The sequence below is a fragment of the Orycteropus afer genome, unplaced genomic scaffold (assembly GCF_000298275.1).
Source record: "Orycteropus afer afer isolate SDZICR_OR568_19922 unplaced genomic scaffold, OryAfe1.0 scaffold00188, whole genome shotgun sequence".
Lineage (NCBI taxonomy): Eukaryota > Metazoa > Chordata > Mammalia > Tubulidentata > Orycteropodidae > Orycteropus > Orycteropus afer.
Genome location: NW_006921775.1, coordinates 518488 through 539225, shown reverse-complemented (window position 1 = coordinate 539225; position 20738 = coordinate 518488). Strand labels below are relative to the sequence as shown.

Genomic DNA, 20738 nt, shown 5'->3' with positions numbered 1-20738 from the left:
GTCGCTATGAGTCGGAAACGACTCGACAGCACTTAACAACAACAACAACATGGTCTGATTCAGACTGGGAGAACCCCTAAAACTGTGGCGTTTAGACACCTTTCAAACTCGGAACTGAACCCACCCCAGGTGACCACTTTTCAGCCAAACAAAAGATAGGCCTATAAAGTGAATATTTAGCACTTGTGAAGAATATACTCCTCAGAACAATTAGCCATGCAAGACCAGAATAGCAGTATTTCCCAAAAAACAAAGCTCAGAAGGGGAAGGGGCAAGAAAGAAGGATAAATGGATGTAGGGAACCCAAGGTGGAAGGCGCATATATGCTGTTACATTCAAAGTATTGCAACTAATGTTATGAAACAAAATGTCTATGAGTTGCTGAAGGGAAAACTAATCTGCTCTGTAAACTTTATCCAAACCACAATTTTAAAAAAAGAAAGCTGGCATGGACATAAAAACCGCTGCCATCATATTTTGGACATGTTAGGTCTGAGGTGACTATTAGACAGCCAGGTGAATGTGTGAAATAAGCAGTTAGATATGTGCCCGGAATTTACGGTAGTGGTCCAGATGGATCCATAAATTGGAAGTTGTCAACATATAGACAGTATTATTAAAAGCTATTAAGACAGGATGAGGTCACCAAGGAATAGTGTAGACAGAGATTAAAAGAAGTCATGGAACAAACATGGGATTACCAAGGAGACAAATAGAGGTCAGCAAGGTAGGAAAGAAAGCAAGAGAATGTGGTCATCTCAGAAGCCAAATGTAGTCTCTCATGAAAGAAAGCAGGATACACTGTGTTCAATGCTGTTGATCACTCACATAAGACAGGAGCTAAGAATTAATCATTAGATTTAACAGCATAAAGGTCATCAGTGATCCTGACAAAAGATATTTCTGCAAAAGGTGGGAACAAATGCCTCAATGGCATGGATTTGAGAGAGAACTGGAGGGGAGAAAATTATAGATAGTGGATATGGACTAATCTGTTCTTAGAATTCATATACTTTTTAGAGTTCCATAGGTGTTCTTGACAATATGACAAGTTTAGGAACCCACTGACTTCTATCTGGGGTCCTTAGAAATTATAATATTCTCTAAGTAATTGTAATGAAATAGTACTTGAGGACATAACTGAATGTGTTTCAAAGTTTAACTCCCCCTGGATGTGATCAAGAAACATGTGGCCTCATTTGCTCTAGCAGGCATATTACAACTATATGGGAAGCCAGATTGAAATAAAGCTGAAATCAAGCATTAGAAAGAGTATTAAAAAAAAAGAAAAAGAAGAATGCAACTGGAGCCCTGACACTTCTCCTGATCTCCACCCAAGTAATAAGATGTTTTACTTGTTGTTGTTATATGCCATCTAGTCAGACCCGACTCATAGCGACCCCCCTTGGGTTTCTGAGGTAGTATCACTACGAAGTAGATTGCCCCATCTTCCTTCTGAGGAGTGGCTGGTGGGTTTGAACCGCCAGCCTTCTGGTTAGCAGTCAAATGCCTTAGACACTACACTACCAGAGCTCCCTAAGATGTTTTACTTACATAAGCCAATAAATACCTTTATTGTTTACAAAAAAAAAAAAAAACGCTGTCATGAAGTCCATTCCAACTCACAGCAACCATATAGGACAGAGCAGAACTGCCTCAAAGGGTTTTCAAGGCTGTAATCATTTCAGCAGCAGACTGCTCACTGACCTTTTGGTTAGCAGACAGACGAACGCTTAACCACCACACCACCAGGGCTCCTAGCATGGACGTAATACTATCAGTAGAAGTCAAATTCAGAACAAGGATTCTCATCAGGTATAAAAGAAAAAGGACATTTTATAATAATAAAAGGATCAATTCATCTAGAGGACATAACAATATTTTAGCTGCAGAATACAAGAAGCAAAGCCAGACAACTAAGATATCCTGACAGCTTCACTTAGATTATACTAAAATACTCAGGAGATGACAAGAAATATATGAAAACTCACAATTATGAATACTTATAATTTAATGGAGGCCAAATTTTTGAGGACATAATACTCCCATGAAGAATCCAAAATTGTATTAAGAAAAACATAGCCAATTGATGAATTTTTAAAAATTGTAGTGTATTCACATAATGGAATGTGACTCTGAAATAAAAAGGAATAAACACTGATACATGCAATGTGGAGAAATCACAAAAGAATTATGTGAATGCATCCTGACACAAGAGTACATACTGTTGAGTCCATTTACATGAAATTCAAGAAAAGGCAAATAGAACAATGATGGGAGTGGAGCAGGGATTGGCTAGAAAGGAGCCTGAGGGAATACTCAGAATTGATGGTAATGGTTACATGAGTCAATGCATTTGTTAGAGCTCATCAAACTGTACCCTTATGACGCATTCATTTGATTCAAGTAAATTATACCCCAACAATGGTGAGAGGAAGAGTACTGCCAGCCTAATTCAGCAATTAAAGCTTTGAAAATAGGGCACCTTTTGTGAAAAACCTTAATAAACAATGTACCATGATAATCATTACTAACTACTGAACTTTATCTGAGATTTATGTTCCAGTGTTTTATTTTTCTTTCTTTTCTTTTTCTTAGAAAATTATTAAAACTACTTACTGGTATAAAACAATTAATACTGTTCTTTCACATGCATAACTGGCTTTTTTTTTTTTTTTGGTCTGTCTTTCATAGTTTGGAAAATTTTAATTTTGTAGGAGTGAAATTCATCAATACACAACTGGCTTTTTAAGTTATCAATTCTTCCATAAACCTGACCATATCACCAAACTACCATAAAAATAAAACAGAAGTATGTTCAAGACATTTTTAATAACCTTGAACCAGAAAACATACAATGTATATTTTCAACAATGTAAGTAATTTTATAACTTATTCATCTAAATGAATATCACTTTCTCCATAGGAGTTACCTGAGAAATGTTCATTCTTATCCAATGATGTAAATGCTGTTTACAATAATCTGAGGCCCCTTTATGAAACTATCTAAATGGCCTATCTGCTAGAAAACCATGGCAGTGGTCTATCAAGATGAGGAAATCCAATTGGGTAATTATAATTTAAGGTAAAGAAAAAGCACAGTAAAATAGCTAAAACTGACTTGTGATGGCTCTAAAGGCAATTATTAAGAGTAGGTCTAAACTTTTTGGATCACAGCAGGCACTGATGGATTATAGGAGGAATTTTCCAATACATAATACTCATTTTGATATGTAAGTTCTAAAATAGCTATTTCTAAAGTCTTAACTAATTATTGGTCATAACATATATTAGAATACTGACTTGAACTAACATACCTTAAAAATCACACAATGGTCTATCAATATGTGAGAAATTTCTCTATGAATCTAGTATCTGTAGGCTTATGGTCAGAAACCATTAGATAATTCATCATCAAAATTAAAGATGACAAAACAAATTGATACTCAAATGTTTCATTAGGAGTTTATATTTTAAGAATTATTTCCAACTCAGTTTTACTGTGATGGAAATGAAATGGAAAAAGCTAACAGAAGGAAAAAAATACCGTTAAAAACAAAAAAAGCTAACAGAAGGAGGTTCTACATCATAGTAAAATGATTTGCACACCCACAGGCAGACATTTTTAAAACTTTGTTTCCTCATTCTAATGTCTATCAAACTGTCTCACTTGCCTTCCTAGGGCGGTCAACTCAGGGTATCCATAAGGTCATTTAGGGCTTATTCATCTATCTTTATACCACTGTGATACAGTCAGTGCCAGGGTGAACAAGTGGCCAGAGGAAAAACAGGCAAAAGAGTGCATCTGTTTCGACGTTCCCTATCACTATATGGGAAAAACACTACTGAAGGATGGGCAGACGCATAACTGTAATACACAGAGGGCAGTGTACCTTATTAATGCAAATGCCAATGAAGATTATTCTGGGCCCTCCCTTTGACAGAGAAAAATCACAACTCTAATAGCTTCCTTTTCAATATTAAATGCCAAATGAACAGTTGGCCGCTCGTTGAGGGAGCTGAGAGTTACGATGCAGAATAGGGAAAATTGAGAGAACAATTATTTAAAAAATAAAAAACAACAACACTGTAAAAAATATAGCTTTATTCACAAAATAGTTATTAGGTGCCACTGAGCTGATTCTAACTCATAGTGACCCTATGTACAACAGAATGAAGCACTGTCCACTCCTGTGCCATCCTCACAATCATTGCCATGTTTAAGCCCATTATTGCAGCCACTGCGTCAATCCATCTTGTTGACGATCTTCCTCTTTTTTGCTTACCCTCTACCAAGCATGATGTCCTTCTCCAGGGACTGGTCTCTCTTGGTAACATGTTCAAGGTACATAAGATGAAGTCTTGTCATCCTTGCTTCCAAGAATATTCTTCTGGCAGTCCATGGTGTGTTCATTATTCTTCGCCAACACCATAATTCAAATGCATCAATTCTTCTTCGGTCTTCCTCATTCACTGTCCAGCTTTCACATGCATATGAGGCTATTGAAAATATCATGCCTTGGGTCAGGCATATCTTAGTCCTTAAAGCAACAACTTCACTTTTTAAAATTTTAAAGATTTCTTTTTTAGCAGATCTGCCCAATGCAATACATCATTTCATTTCTTGACTGCTGCTTCCACAGGCATTGATTGTTGATCCAAGTAAAATGAAATCTTGACTACTTCAAATTTTCTGTTTATCACAATGTTATTTGTTGGTCGATTTGTGAAGATTTTTGTTTTATTTATGTTGAAATGTAATCCATACTGAAGGCTGTAGTTTCTGGCCTTTATCGGTAAGTACTTTCAGTCCTCTTCACTTTCACCAAGAAAGCCTGTGTGATCTGCATATCACAGGTTGTTAATGAGTCTTCGTACAATCCTGATGCCATGCTCTTCTTCATATAGTCCAGCTTCTTGGACCATATGCTCAGCATACACACTGAATAAGAACAGTGAAAGGATACAATGCTGATACACACTTCTCTTGATTTTAAACCATGCAGTATCCTCTTTCTGGAATTTCTATTCTTTGCAATATTATCCATAATTTGTTTTGATCCACACAACTGAATGCCTCTGCATAGTTAATAAAACATAGGTAAACATCTTTCTGGTATTTTCTGCTTTCAGCCAAGATCCATCTGACATCAGCAATGATACTGCTCACCCTACATCCTCTTCTGAATCCAGCTTGAATTTCTGGCAGTTCCTGGCTATGCACTGCTGCAAATGTAAAAATTCAAAACCAAACTAATTGCCATCAAGTCAATTCCAGCTCATTGTGATGGCCTCCATTGGGTTTCCAAGACTGTAAATCATTACTGAAGCAGACTGCCTCATCTATCTTCTGTAGAGTGGCTGATGGGTTCCAACCATTGACCTTTTGGTTAGCAGCCAAATGCCTTAAACACTACCACCAGAGTTCCTTGTACCAGAGCTGCAACTGTTGGTAGGTGTCATTGAGTTGGCTCCAACTCATAGCAATCCAACATACAACAGAACAAAACACTGCCTGGTCCTGCACCAACCTCACAACCTTGTTATACTTGAGCCCATTACTGCAGCCACTGTGTCAATTTATCTTGTTGATGGTCTTTCCTTTTTTCGCTGTCCCTCCACTTTGTTGTTGTTATGTGCCATCGATCGGACACGACTCATAGCGACCCCTCCTTGGGTTTCCGAGGCAGTATCACTACGGAAGTAGATTGCCCAACCTTCCTTCCAAGGAGTAGCTGGTGGGTGTCAACCGCCAGTCTTTTGGTTAGCAGTCAAGTGCCTTAGGCACCATGCTACCAGAGCTCCCTCCCTCCAATTTACCAAAAATGATATACTTTTTCAGGGAATGATCCCTTCTGACAACATGACCAAAGTAGGTGAGACAAAGTCTGGCCAGTCTCACTTCCAAGGAGCATGGCAGTTGCATTTCTTCCACAACAGATTTGTTTGTTGTTCTGGCAGTCCGTAGTACTTCCAGTATTCTTCACCAACACCATAACTCAAAAGCATCACTGTCCAGCTTTCAGTTGCATTTGAGGCGAATGAAAACACCATGGCTTGAGTTAGGCCCACTTTAGTTTTCAAAGAGACATCTTTGCTCTTCAGCACTTGAAAGAGGTCTTTTGCAGCAGATTTACCCAGTGCAACATGTCATCTGATTTCTTGACTGTTGCTTCCATTGGTGTTGATTGTGGAACCAAGTAATATGAAAGAGCAGCAACTGCACTTGCTACTAATTAAGAGGCAATGCTTTTCCAACCATGGGCTATTTAAAAAAACTTACAGAATGTACCTCTTATGCTTAGAGAAATGGATCTGACAAACAGGCTGAAAAGCAAAATGTCAAAAGGAATATCTATTTAGTCTAAGGAACTTATCTTTTGAGAAAAATTTAGCAAAATTCAGTCCTCGAGTGTCCCAAACTAGAGGTGAAATGGTACTCAGCTACCACTAGCAGGCCCAAAGCATAGCATATAAGTGAAGAAAAGGAAAGAGAAGACAGCAAAAGTTAGGAAAAAAGACTGTCTACATTAGAGAGTAAAAGAAGGTCACTCAGATGCTGGTAACAAAAGATTACACTTGACCTAATGAATTAGAAAAGATAGCAACAGAGATGATTCTGTGACCTCAAATAGGATCAGGTGATGTTAATAAAATGTCAATGCCCAGCTTAGAGACTCCACTAGTTTGAGATTTTAGTGGAGAGTTAGGGATGCAATTTTCTTCTTAGTGAAAAAATTTCCGATAATAAACATTAAACAAATTAGATTTTAAAACTCCTGAAGCAATATAATTCACATTATAAAGGAAACAGATTCCTTTAGTTAAAACGGTATTAACTATTATTATCAATTGTTTCAAAGCTGGGAGCGGTAAGAAAAATTTTGAAAGAATCTCTCTCAAGCTGCTGAAAGGGAAAAAGAGAACATACCCTTTTAATATCAGTGATGGCACTCACAGAGCTGGGATATTTGAAATAATCAGCAAGCATGGCGATGAGGTGATCAGTTATGCTAGCGATTCTCTGTAGCTCAACATCTGGCTCAATCAAATATGCAAGTGTCTCAGCTCCTTCAACTCTCTCCTCCAGTAATCTTTCCTTACTGCACATTCGAACCAAACAAGGCAATGTCTGAAAGGTAATGAGATTAATTATTTGCTTTTCAGTAAAGGCAAAAGACAAGATGGAGAGACTGAATCAACTCAATTGTTCGTTTGTTTATGGTTAGTGTTTCCCTTAATGACTTTCCAAGAATAATAAAAGGTTTTTTGGAATGCAAAAGCAAACAAAATTCAGTGCATATTAATCATTTTTTGTACTGCTATAGTAAATGTTAATCATACATTCAAACTACATTAATAATCTCTAATTAGGCTTTTGTGATCAGTAAGACTGAAGATTTATTGTACAACTTTGTAAAAGATATTTAAGAATCTCTAATAATTTATGTCTGATGGTTCTGCCCCATCTATGCATTTATTTGCCTAAAAGAGATCTAGTAGTTTAATCAGAAATTATTCTGTTTTAGAAAAACTATGCTATTTTTCCTCAATAATATGGCTGTGATGACTGTTTTATTTTTGGTTTGCAGAGGAGTATCTACAGTTGCAAAAACAAAACAAAGGTTTTAAAATTCAGTGCTCTTAACATTACTCAGATCCTACCAGTTCTCCTGTAAGGCAAGTGAATTGCAGCAATCACAGTTCCTAGGTTTTCCCAAGGACTTCTTAGAATGACTGTGGTATCAACTAATTCAAATTTTCTGCAGTCCTTCAACAGTCTTACCTACTGGTCTTGATGATTTATCTACACTAAACCAAACCAAACCCACTGCCATTGAGTCATTGTGACTCATACCAACTCTATAGCACAGGCTGGTCTTAAGGGTCGCTACGAATTAGAACTGACTTGATAGCAATGGGTTTGGTGGTTGGTTTGTTTTTTTTTGGGGGGAGGGGAGTCTAATCTTTATGGAAACAGACTGCCATATCTCTCTCCCACAAAGTGGCTGCTGGGTTCAAACCGACAACTTTTTGGTTAGCAGCCAAGCACTTAACCACTGCATCACCAGGGATCCTTTATCTACATTAGGTTCTCAATAAAAACATTAATCTATGGCTGATTAATCTGCTTTAAAATACAACGCAGAAGTATAAATTGGAAGGCACCCTCCTCAACTACACCAGTGAACCCCACTCTTCTGTTTTCTAAGTTCCTATTCCAACTTTTGGAAGGAAGGCTGGGCAATCTACTTCATAGTAATATGGCCTCGGAAACCCAAGGAAGGGTCACTATGAGTCCAATCCGACTCCACGGCAGTGTGTTTGGTTTGGTTTGGTTATTATAGTTTTACCACAGAATTCAGTGCTTTATTGTTCACTATTGATTTCCTACACATTAGTTCAGACTCTACAACTCAATCCTAGGCTCATGAGGGGAAGATATATTCCTATTTTTCTTTGAACAGTTACTAATTTATCAATACCACACTCTACATGGATTATTGAATTTAATGTTCACAACTCCATGAGGAAGATACGATTAACTTAATTTACTAATGAAGAAGGAAAGAAGGGTTAGAGAAGTTAAGTAAATAAACCAAGGTAATTTGTATGGAAATCCTTAGCATTCTATGCAGGGTTGTCTATTTAGGAGTCATCTTATTAAAGTAGTTCTGGTGGCATAGTGATTAAGGCATTTGGCTGCTAACCAAAAGGTAGGTGGTTTGAACCCACCAGTCACTCTAAGAGAGAAACATTAGACAGTTTGCTTCCATAAAGATTTACAGCACTAGAAACTCTATGGGATAGTTCTATTCTATCCTACATAGTCACTATGAGTCAAAATCAACTTGATGACAATGAGTTTGGTTTTGGTTTAGATCTCGCTGTATTAATGGGCTCTTCACCAAAGACTAAAACAAACAGTAGTCTTCTTGAGGCTCTTTTATCCTTGGTTTCACCTTTTGAACAATGATAACTAGAGATTTCACATTCATAAAATAACATATAATCAGTTTGCTTATACTTCTTTTGTTCTGTATGGCTAATAAGAAATTTCAGTGCCTAAAGCATTTGACTGCTAACCAGAAGGCTGGAGGTTCAAATCCACCAGCCACTCCTCAGAAGGAAGGTTGGGCAATCCACTTCTGCAGTGATACCGCCTCGGAAACCCAAGGAGGGGTCTCTATGAGTCAGGGCCGGCTCAACGGCACATAACAGCAACAACAATATACCATCATCTTCACAATAACCCTTTGGGATAGTTAGGCAGGAATAATTGCTATCATTTTCATTAGGAGTCTCAGTGTGCCAAAGGTTATCAAGAGAATCAGTGGTGGGAGTGCTAAGACCAGAATCTAGGTCTTATGACTGTTGGAACTGGTTTCTTTTCCAGCTGTTTCTGTATTCTAGTTGCATTTGACAAACCATGTTGAGGATGCATGCTTCCATGTGTCATTTACTTATCTCTCATTATGCCTTTTGATTACCTGACATGTGAGTGATAACAAAGTTTCAGCACAATTAGCAAACTGATTGCCTGTAACATGTATTGCAAACTGAATGAAAATTAAAGATTAAATATAGTATTTTCACCTGAAGTTTACATACTTTTGCAAATTCTACATTCTCCCAACTACTATAAAAACTGGAAACCTGCAATAAGGAAAGGATTATTTCACTTTGACTTTCAAAACATATCTAAAACCAATTTTTAAAAACTATATGGCAGGCATCCCAGTAAAAAGAAAGTATGTTGGTTTTAATAGTATTTTGTCATGCACACATACCACACTGATTAATGTGTAAAAAAGAAACAGCAATATCAATATCTACATTTATCACTTATGAGATAGGATAATTTTTACAATGTATTTGTTAGAGAATTAATTAGCTTACCTTTAATACAATACAGTTGTCATCTGTCCGAATTGCTCCAGCTCTACACATATAAGTTAAACTGGAATAAGATGGCAAAAAATAAGTTTTTGTTTACCTTTAAGATATTATGCAAAAAAAAAAAAAAGTATGATCATTCTCTTGAGGGAGAAAGTTTTGAAATTCTCTCATCTGAGATTTAAGCAAAGAGAACTAGTTGATATATATAGACAATGAGCCAGATATTAAAATTTTTTTTTTAAAAGTCAATGTCCTAATGAGGTGATAAATTCTTAAGCTAGGTACTGTGCACATGGAGGTTCTTTCTACTTTCCTCTATATGTTTATGTTTGAAAATTTCCATAACAAAAAATAAGAAAAGAATCCTTAAAAATAAAATACATGGTTAACAGAGTATAAAATTTTAAGTGAATTTAGGTTGGGCTACTCCAACTCCAGTAGCAGTAATAAAAGTGTCAGAGACAAAGCATTTAACTTATACCACTTACCTATCAGAAATTAACTAACTATTCAGAAATTACCATCAGTAGCTTTGGAGATAAAGCAATGATTTGGTTATATTGAAGAATAATTTATCTTCACAATTATATCTTGCTTTGAATAAGAATAAAATCAATTTGTACTCCCTAGTCTGGCACCAAACATTTAGGACCTCAGAAATTTAATGTATTTCCTTTTTTAATTAGATTTGTTAGTAAGCTGGTAGAGAAAAACTAAACACTCCTATGTAGGAGATCCTGGATAGAGTGGGAGAACAATGTGGAACAAAACTCAAAATCATTCTTAAAAAAAAAAAAGGACCAGGTTTGTTGGTTTGATAGAGCTTGGTGGAATCCCTGAGCCTATAGCCCCTACCTGCCCCTTCTGGTCTGAAACTGAATCCATTCCTGTGGCTTCCAGCCAAACAAAAGACAGGCATAGGAGCTGAACGTTTACATTAGGTAGATACACTCCTTGGAGAGATCAATCATGGGAGAATAGAAGGGCTGTGTGGGGGGCACAAGTCATGGGAGGTAAGAACACATGGAAGAGATGGCTATGTGGAGGAAGTGGGAGGGGAGCTGTTGCATTGTGGGAGACTACACTCAATGTCATGAGACAAAGTGTATGTGAACTGCTGTGTGGAAGATAAATTTGCTCTGTAAACTTTCATTCAAATCACAAAAATTAAAAAAAAAACAAAACACTAAACACTCCATTTTGGATTCTACAGACAGCTATAAGAAAATCAGCATGACTCTGGTAGCATAGTGCCTAAGGCACTTGACTGCTAACCAGAAGGCTGGGGGTTCAAACCCACCAGCCACTCCTCGGAAGGAAGATGGGGCAATCTACTTCCGTAGTGATACTGCCTTGGAAACTCAAGGTGGGGTCACTATGAGTCGGGTCCGACTTGACGGCACATAACAACAACAACAACAATATTTTAAAGGATTCTGTGTAGCTGTTATCAATATCTTGAAGCTTGTTATCACATTGTTTTTAAAACCATTTACATGAGAATAGTACTAGCAAGGTAAATGCTCAGTTCTGAAGACAAAAAATACAAATAAAATATATAACAAACAAGCAATGAATGCATGAATAATTCATTAAAAATATCTCATCTAAACATTAGAGAGCCATAGGTTCTTAAATACTGATACTAAACATTTCACTTAGCTTAGAACCCTCTGCAACACACGGACGTTCAATACATTTGTTGAAGATAATAACTACAGAATGATCACGTATCCAGTACTCAGATGAGCCAAGAACTGTGTTAATAAGAACTAAAAAGAGCATAACCATTATATAATGATCACACTTCTCTGCAGGTTTTCTGTTTTGTTCTTCTACATGAGCAAGCACAAGCTCTGAAACCATGCTTGGAAATCAACTTCAACTTTACTCCATGCTTTTATGTTTCCCAGGCTTAATACTTAGTATATGTGTTACTGAAATCTAATTGTGTATTATGTCAACTAATATACAAAGAGAATTAAATTGAGAAAGTATTAATTTTCAGTAGTTTGGGATGTTATACTGATAGCTCCTGTCTGCATATGACTAATAGTAAACTGAGTAAAATGCTCACATCCATTTAAGAAAGTGTGAGACATTCCCAAGACTGTCAGATTTCAAAATCCCAAACAAGTTGCCAATTGAAACTCAGCTAATTAGGCTTTCCAAAAGTACTCTACGGTATTGATAAGGCACTGTCTTTTCTTCCCATCATCTCGACTTTTACCATTTTGCTGATGTAAGCTGCATCTCAATAGGCTTATCCCTCTGTAACATCTTCACAAAAATCTGTGGTAACAATTCTCCATCAACTAAAACTAAACACAAATAACAAGAATTAAGGAAATTCTTTAATGTACAAAGTTCATAAATTAAATCATGTAGGTTCAACTAAAAGTTCCAGCCTACCATTGACCAGGGTCATCGATACCTGGGGATTTTCAAAAGCTAAAACAGAGAAGCATTTCAGTGCTTGCATTCGAACCTGTAAAAATAAACAGAAATAAAAAATGCATTTATGTTAATTTTTCAAATAGAATTTTAACCTTTAAGAATCTAAACTCTTCTTCTGAAGAAATAATTAAACATTAAACATGATTAAAATACTAACAGAAGGCCTCAAAGAAATAAAAATAATATTTGTATATATGAAGAGTACAGTAAGGGTTAAAATTAATTATAAAAAGTGAAAGTTAATTTTGAAGTAACAGAAAAAAAATAGTAAGGGAGAAGTGAACAATTAAAATGAAACTAGATAAATCCCCAAAGTTAAAAGAACAACACTGAACAAAATATCATGTCAGTAATATAAAGGCTCCTATGAGAGCTCTTATTTTTTGTCAGAAATCAGTTCTCATTAGATGATCTAGTCCTCATTTCCAAGACTGAGTCAATATATGATGCTCTTATGTGGAATCTGAGGTTGGCAGAAAAGATACTGGGGTATGAAGAAGCCCTGTCCCTCACCTGGGCATTGCTTTACACACTAGCATGTGCCCACAGGGAGAACCAGGAGCATGTTAATGACACTGACAGTGGACCAGCCTTGGCAAAACAGCAATGTTAGCAGACACTTCTCCTTCCATAATTTTTAAGTTTTTAAATTTGTTATGGTAGATATGGAAGGCCAGTGAGGAAAAGAAGAGAAAGAAACGGAGGAAGAGCAGGTAGAATTAATGAAGCTAGAAAAGAAAGTAGGAGAGGAGCAATAAAAAACATTCCCAACAACTGTTTCTAGACATACAAGTGCTACTGATGTCAGTCTCTGCTTGGGCAGAGCAGATGAATGAAACAGCCCTCAGTGTTTATTTTCTTCCTGTGGTGTAGTAAATTACTTAGTGTGGCTTTTCTACCCATAAGTCTTTGTAAACTCCAAGATGGGATTTACTAGGAGCAACTGAGGAGCTCCTGATTGCTGAAATTGTCCATCTGGAGATTTCTGTTGGGAGTGGCACAAAACAATGTTCTGGGAGGTGCCCACTCTCTCTCAGGTGCTTAGAGTTCTGATGCTATGATTGGCTAGTTTGACCACCCTGTCGGGCTCAAAAGGAGGCCTAGAGGCAGAACTCTCTCTGACTGCTGGTTGAGGAAGACGTGCTGCTGAAAGAGACACGTGCTGCTGGGAAAGAGACACAAGAGACACGTGTTGCTGAGTTAAGACACCGAGGGACCAGCACTGCTGGGAAAGAGACTGTGAGAGACTGTTGGCTGAGGGATGGTGGGCTGGGAGAGAGACTGAGCATTTTTTTCGGAACTTGAATTGTAGCCTGTGGTGCTTCCCTAATAAACCCCATAGTGTGTGAGCTCTGTGTGACCACTGCAGCGAATTATCAAACCCAGGAGAGAGGTGGTGGGTGCTTTGGGAGGAATGGTTGGTGAAAGGGCTGGAGGGAGGCAGCATGTCTGGCCTTGCAGTAATAGGCCTTGGGTTACTGCTGGTAATCCTGTCTTCCTCTTGTGGGATTAGAGGAGGTCAGAACATGTGGCCTCCTTGCCCTTCTTGCACTTCCCCTGCCTCTAGCTACTCTCAAGCTGGCTCCATCCTCCATGCCTATCCTTGTGAACTCTTCACCAAGACTGACTTCGGAAGTCTGAAGTATAGAGAGAACATACACATTTGCAGGCGTTAGCCTGCAATAAAACCAAAGACCAAAAGAGTAGACTAGGATCAATGCATGTGGATAGAAGACCAAAATCAGTGCATTTCTGCTCTCCTGGAACTCTTGGCATATCCAGTTCTAATGTGACACAATAAGAACAATGTCTTAACTCTCAAGTTTAATACAACTTGCTAAATGGTCAACAAAGAATGGCCAAAAATTTTAACTCAATGCCAGATAATATATCATAATGCTGCTTACCAATACAGTAGAGAAAATTTAATGAACAAGCCTGAAAACTTTTTAACTCAAAATACAAAACAGAACACAAGTTAAGTGTTGATGTGTATGTGAATATATGTTACATGTTTGAGTCACTGTGGCTAAATAAATGTCTCAAATACGGATCCAAAGTCTTTCAGATACAGCATGCCACTTTTTCTATATATATCAATGCATTACCTCAAGTAGCAGCTGTGGCACTGGCATGTAACAAGGAAAGACTTTAAGTACTATTAATGATCATGGGTCAAATCAATAGCAACTCACACCCTATTATATCGTGAAAGAAATGGAATTTCAAGGGCAGCTTTCTTTCTTTCTTCTTTTTTTTAAAGAATATTCTATAGGTAAAACAACATCTCATAACATATAGCTGAGAAAATACTGCTCTTGATCACACCAATCAAAGAAGCAATAAAAAATGTGGGCTTCTTTTTAGAACCCAAAAACAAAGTATACAAATCTGGCCATAATGTTTAACATCTTACTTTGTAGGAAACAGAGGTTAGTAGGTGAGCAATATTCTGAACTGCACCATGGTTAAATAAAATTGTTTGATGATCTGGCCCCTGTAAGAAAAGAGAATACAGTAACACATTAAGAGGAGTAATGATCTATTCCAATTAAACCATATTTACTTAAATTCATCACAATATAGAATTCTCAGTTATTTTTTTCTTACATAAACAGCAATGTTACCAGATACTGCAAAAAAGGAGGGTAGATGCTGTTTTCAGTCCTACAAAGGGCTGCCATTATCTTACCTCATCCCAGCTTGAGAACTATTCCCTCATAACTTCCTCAAAATAAGAAAGGAAGCAAGAAGCTATGCTGGCACAGGACCTTGGCAGTTCTTAAATGACACATACCTATAGCAACAGAGCCATTTCAGGTTCTGCATTTCATGTGCATACCTTTACCTTGTACCCGCAGGTGACAGTGGCAAAGTCACTCCTACAAATTAAGATAGGTGAGCTAGTCAGGAAGAACTCTAAAACTAAGTGCCAGAGGAACTGGGCCAGAACCTAATCAACATCGACACGTCACGGAAGGTTGAGTAATGCCATAGTAAGAAACACAAACTCCATTACTGAGAAGTGAATGGTGTAGTTTGGTTTCTAATTCTCTCTCATAATTATTTCTCTCTCTTTTTTTTCTTTTTTTTCCTTTTCAATTTTTTACTTCTGGGAATAGGAAGGTAAAAAGAGATAGGAAAATTATGGCATTTTGAATTTTTCATCAATTCTGTTTTCTACTAATCAATTTAACGAAGCTCTTCAAAGTGGCAGAAGCTAATGGCTAAACCAAAGGTTTTAATTTGACACAGGTCTTATTCATTTTATATTCCACTTCATCTACTCCATTAATAAAAGCCAATTAAAGTCAGGATAAGTATGTAATTTCATACTTACCATTCTTTACAAGAAAAAAAATGTAGAACTGAAAGGTAGGTTACCTGTCTGGGATCACCAGAGGAAAACCAGTGACTGGTATAGAAAAGCCCTCAAACCAACCTTCCCAATCCATCATTTCATAACTATTGTGCAGATGCTCATTCCTTCTGTCATCAAAATATCCATCATTTGAAGTGGGGACACAAACATTCATACTTTCATACCTCTGAATATCACAACAGTCATATTGCTATTTTATAAGTAATAATGCTCTAAATATTTTATATACTATTAGAAGATGCTTTCAAAAATTCCATCAATTTCATTCAATTTCTATACATTTTCTAACTTCTGATAGAAAACAATAATTGGTGATATTCTGATGATTCTATAAGTGTTTCAGGACGCATTTCCCATCATTTACAACACAAAGTAAGGAAAGAAGGGAAAGAGAACTGAACTCTTATACCAAACCAGGGAGATTACAGATCTATGTTACTTTAGAACAGATTCCCTATTAAATGAAAATTAAATTACTTGATTCTAAAAAAAGTATCTTGATTATAATTTAAACATTTAAGCCCGCTCCCAAAACCTAGTGGATTGTCACACTATAATCAGTTCTATTAAGACATTTAGAACTTAAGATTCTTGTCAACATATTTTTAAGATTTCTCAATTGCTCTGACAGTGTGTCAGTCAACTCATGGGACCAGGCCTGCCAAACAATCCCTTACTCTTTTGATGTGGGTAAAGAAAGGCTTTGAGAAAATGACAAGTTTTTTGTAATTCATTAATAAAAGTGAGCTCACACCTCAGAGTCCAAGATTTCTCAACAATGAAATGATGACTTATAGTTATCCCTGGCAGGTAGGTAGAGGAGAGATACGCCTCACAACTCTAGGCCTCATTAAAAATCTTTTAGCATCCATTGCTGAGTGCTCCTAAGAGCACAGCATCTACTAGTCTTCACCACAGTAATCCCAAAAGGGCTGAAATGTCAACCCTGGAGGTATAATTATCTCTCAAATAATTATGTTAAAATACCATAAATTTGAATAATCTCACTCTTGAACAGTTACCCAAATAGCTTTTAGGATTACTCGTCAGAAACTTCTCAACACATTTAAGATTGGTCACCTGAAATGTCTCAATGCTGCTTTTGCTGAAATCATAGATAAAGAAATCATTAAATCACTAGTTCTTTTACATTAGAGAAACTGAAGGTACTGTAAGGATTTATAGCCACATTCATGCCACTGACAGATTTGAAGAATGTTATAAGAGAAAATCACCTTGACTAGGGTTTCTTAAAAGAAATTCTGATAATTAGCATTTGCCACTAAAATAAATAACCAAATACAAGTGTTCTGAAATATAACTACCAATTGCTACTAAGTGGATTCCCAGTCTTGGTGACCCAGAGTGTGTCAGAGTAGAACTCTGCTCCATAGGGTTCTCAATGGCTGACTTTTTGGAAGTAGATCACCAGGCCTTTCTTCCTAGGCACTCCTGGGGGGACTTAAACCTCTAACCTTTCAGTTAGCAGTAAGTGCTTCACCATTTGCACAACCCAGGAACTTATCCCAAGAAATTATTACATCACTTATAAACAATATCCATATGACGGTATCAACGGCCTAAAATACAACATAAGCTTCTCTAATGATATACTAATAACTTGTACCCTTGAAAATAACTGATCTGATTGCTTCTTAGTTGTCATTAATTGTAAAAACCTTTCATTTTTATGTTTATTTTTAATGTAGGCCTAAAATAAATAAGCAAGCTCTGTAATAGAATTTTAAGACTTATTCACAGGGGCTCACTTTGCTAAAAGTACATAGGAGAAGATTTTAAGTTATTAATTTGCATTACTGGTGTTAATACTAAGGAACTCTGGTAGTGTAGTGGTTAAGGCATTTGGCTACTAACCTAAAGGTTGCTGGTTCAAAGCCACCAGCTGTTTCACAGAAGAAAGATGGGGCAGTCTGCTTCCATAAAGATTTACAGCCTTGGAAATGCAGTGAGGGGTTGCTACGAGTCGGAACTGACTCAATGGCAGGGAGTTTTGGGGTTAATATTAAATAAATTTATATGCCCAAAGGAGGGGAGGCAGAAAAAGGAGAAAGATTAGTATGTGCGTTACAAGTTAATTATATTCTTTGAAATATTTGTTAAAGAGCAAACAAAAAAAAAAAAGCTAGTAGTAATATTAACTGGAATTTTAACTCTAAATTATTGCCACTTCTTAAACAGTTACTCAGATTTCTGAAAACTATCTTCTGAGGTTTAAGGCAATAAGGGCTTACATGCTTCTCACATTGTGGAAGCTGGCTCCCCAGCCACATTTTCATGCAGGTTGATATGGAGAAAGACTAGAGACCTAATAACTCTCAAACCAGAGCTTCTCTTCAGTTGGCTCCACCACTAATTCCTTCCTTGCAATCTTTACACAATCCTATGTATGACCCCAGGAGCTCTGGTAGCATAGTGCCTAAGGCACTTGACTGCTAACCAGAAGGCTGGTGGTTCAAACCCACCAGCCACTCCTCGGAAGGAAAGTTTGGCAATCCTACTTCTGTAGTGATACTGCCTCGGAAACCCAAGGAGGGGTCGCTATGAGTCGGGGCCGACTCGAGGGCAAATAACAACAACAACAACATGTATGACCCCAGAGAGGAGAGAAGATTTCTTTTGTAACAAATATTTCCATAACCTCTGGGGCAAAGAATTTGAGGGATAAAAAGTAAGATGTCTTGTCAGCAGCAAGGAACAATTATATAGAGAGAACATTGCATTGTGTTTGATCTTTTCCCCATTATTTATAAATGTAACTTCATCAATAAGGGTATTCCTAAAAAAGATCCAGATATTAAAAAGAAAAACATGTGCGTATATTTACTAAAGTAACATTTGTAATAACAAAAGAGAGGAAACAATCTAAATGTTCATCAATAAGGTGCCAGTAAAGTGTGGGCCATTCATGCAATGGAAGACAGTCAAAAAAGAAAGAAAAAAACTATGTATTGATATGAATGATCTCGGTGATATACTGTAAAGGAAAACACAAGGTTTAGGGCAATGTGAATTTACAGCATCGTAACATTTGTGTTAAAATAAAGGAAAAGAACATACTTGCATATTTCTGTGTACACTCTCTCGAAGAACATAAAAGAATCTGTTAGTATTAGGTCACCCCCAGGCAGGAGAATGGATTGGCTGTGGACAGGGGTGGAACAACAATGAGGTGTAAGGGGCCAAGACAGCACCCTGCCTACTTAGTCATTCTCCTAAACTCAGCTGATGATTAAATGGGGATGAACAATTTATAAGGAAGGCAAAAAAAAAAAACCAAAACCCTCAATATGTGGACATGCACACTGAGGCTAATGATTTAGGCTTATCTTCACAATTTATCCTGTAGTTAATTACTTGTTACTGTTGTTGTTGTTATTATGTGCTGTGGAGTTGGCCCTGACTCATAGCGACCCCTCCTTGGGTTGCCAAGGCAATATCACTATGGAAGTAGATTGCCCAACCTTCCTTCCAGGCAGTGGCTGGTGGGTTGGAACCATCAGCCTTCTGGTTAGCAGTCAAGTGCCTTAGGCACTATGCTAGGTTATAAAAAAAAGTAAGTCATATTCTTAGGAGACCTGTCTTCTTACTCCTCTATTACACTGTACACCACTATCTTATAATGACCAAGTCTGGGATGCCTATGGCTGGGAGCTCTGCTGGCATAGTGCCTAAAGCATTTGATTGCTAACCAGAAGGCTGGCGGTTCCAACCCACCAACCACTCCCTGGATGGAAAGTTGAGTAATTTACTGCGCCTCAGAAACCCAAGGAGGGGTCACTATGAGTCAGATCCGACTCGACAGCAGTGCGTTGTGTTACACTGCATTGGGACTCCTATGTTTCAAACGGGACAATGCAAATAAAGCATTCAGAACACTGCCCAGCACATAGCACATACCCAATAAGGTACTTACAATGGCAGATGCAGGATGAGATGTGAAGACAGACAGCATACTTAAAACCTATGCCCTGGGAATACCAATACTTTCAGGTATTACAAAAGCAGGGTTACAGGTGTACAGTACAGCTGACAAGGGACAAGGGTGTAGTCACTTCTTGGTCACAGCCAGCTACCCAGTGGAGACCAAGCTGTTGAACCTGTGGGCTCAGGACCATAGCCACAGGGGACATCAAGCTAAATTGGCATAACATACTACACAAAACATTGTTCCACCTCCTACTTTGGCAATTAGCGACTGGGATCTTAAAAGCTTGCAAGCAGATATCTAGATGCAACGATGGGTCTCTCTCCTCTTCCAGAGCAAAGAAGAAGGAAGAAAACCAAAGATTCATGGAAACAATTAGTCCTAGTGACTGGTACACCATGAGATCCGCAGCCTATACAACTATGAGACCAGGAAAACTAGATGGTGCCTGGCTACCACTGTCAACCACTCAGAGGGGGATCTATGTAGGAGATCCTGGATTGAGTGGGAGAACAATGTGGAACAAAACTCAAAATCATTTGGGAAAAAAAAAAAGGGGGGGGGATGACAAGGTTTGCTGGTCTGATAGAGTCTGATGGACCCACTGAGACTATGGCCCCTAGCGGCCCTTCAGGTCTAGAACTGAACCCACCCTGTGGCTTCCAGCCAAACAAAAGACAGGCCTAGGAGTTGAACATTTACCTGAAGTAGATACAGTCCTTACAGAGAATAATCATTGGAGAAAGAAGAGCTGTTTATGCACAGGGCGACAGCTCAGGGGGCAGGAGTGCACGGAGGGATGGACACAGGGAAGAGGTAAGAATCGGGAGGAAGTGGGAGGGGAGCTGTTGCATTGTGGTAAATTGTAGTCAATATAATGAGACAAAGTATATGTGAACTGCTGTGTGGAAAGTCAATTTGCTCTGTAAATTTTCACCCAAACTACAATTAAAAAAAAAAAAAAGGATGGTTGCATCTTTCTGGAGGGATGTTGTTGTTGTTGTTGTTGTTGTTAAGTGCCATCGAGTCATTTCCGACTCATAGTGACCCCAT

The 20738-nt window shown here is 37.7% G+C and overlaps 1 protein-coding gene across 1 annotated transcript in view; it reads right to left on the bottom strand.

The window, feature by feature from the left end:
- ARMC8 (armadillo repeat containing 8) overlaps positions 1–20738 on the bottom strand; it is a 138572-nt gene that overhangs the window by 80049 nt on the left and 37785 nt on the right. Inside the window, exons 6-10 of the mRNA XM_007947497.1 lie at positions 14774–14854; positions 12313–12388; positions 12131–12221; positions 9901–9961; positions 6932–7132 (exon numbers count right to left, since the gene is read on the bottom strand). Of these exons, the coding sequence (XP_007945688.1) occupies positions 6932–7132; positions 9901–9961; positions 12131–12221; positions 12313–12388; positions 14774–14854 (510 nt within the window). The remainder of the gene's footprint in view (positions 1–6931; positions 7133–9900; positions 9962–12130; positions 12222–12312; positions 12389–14773; positions 14855–20738) is intronic.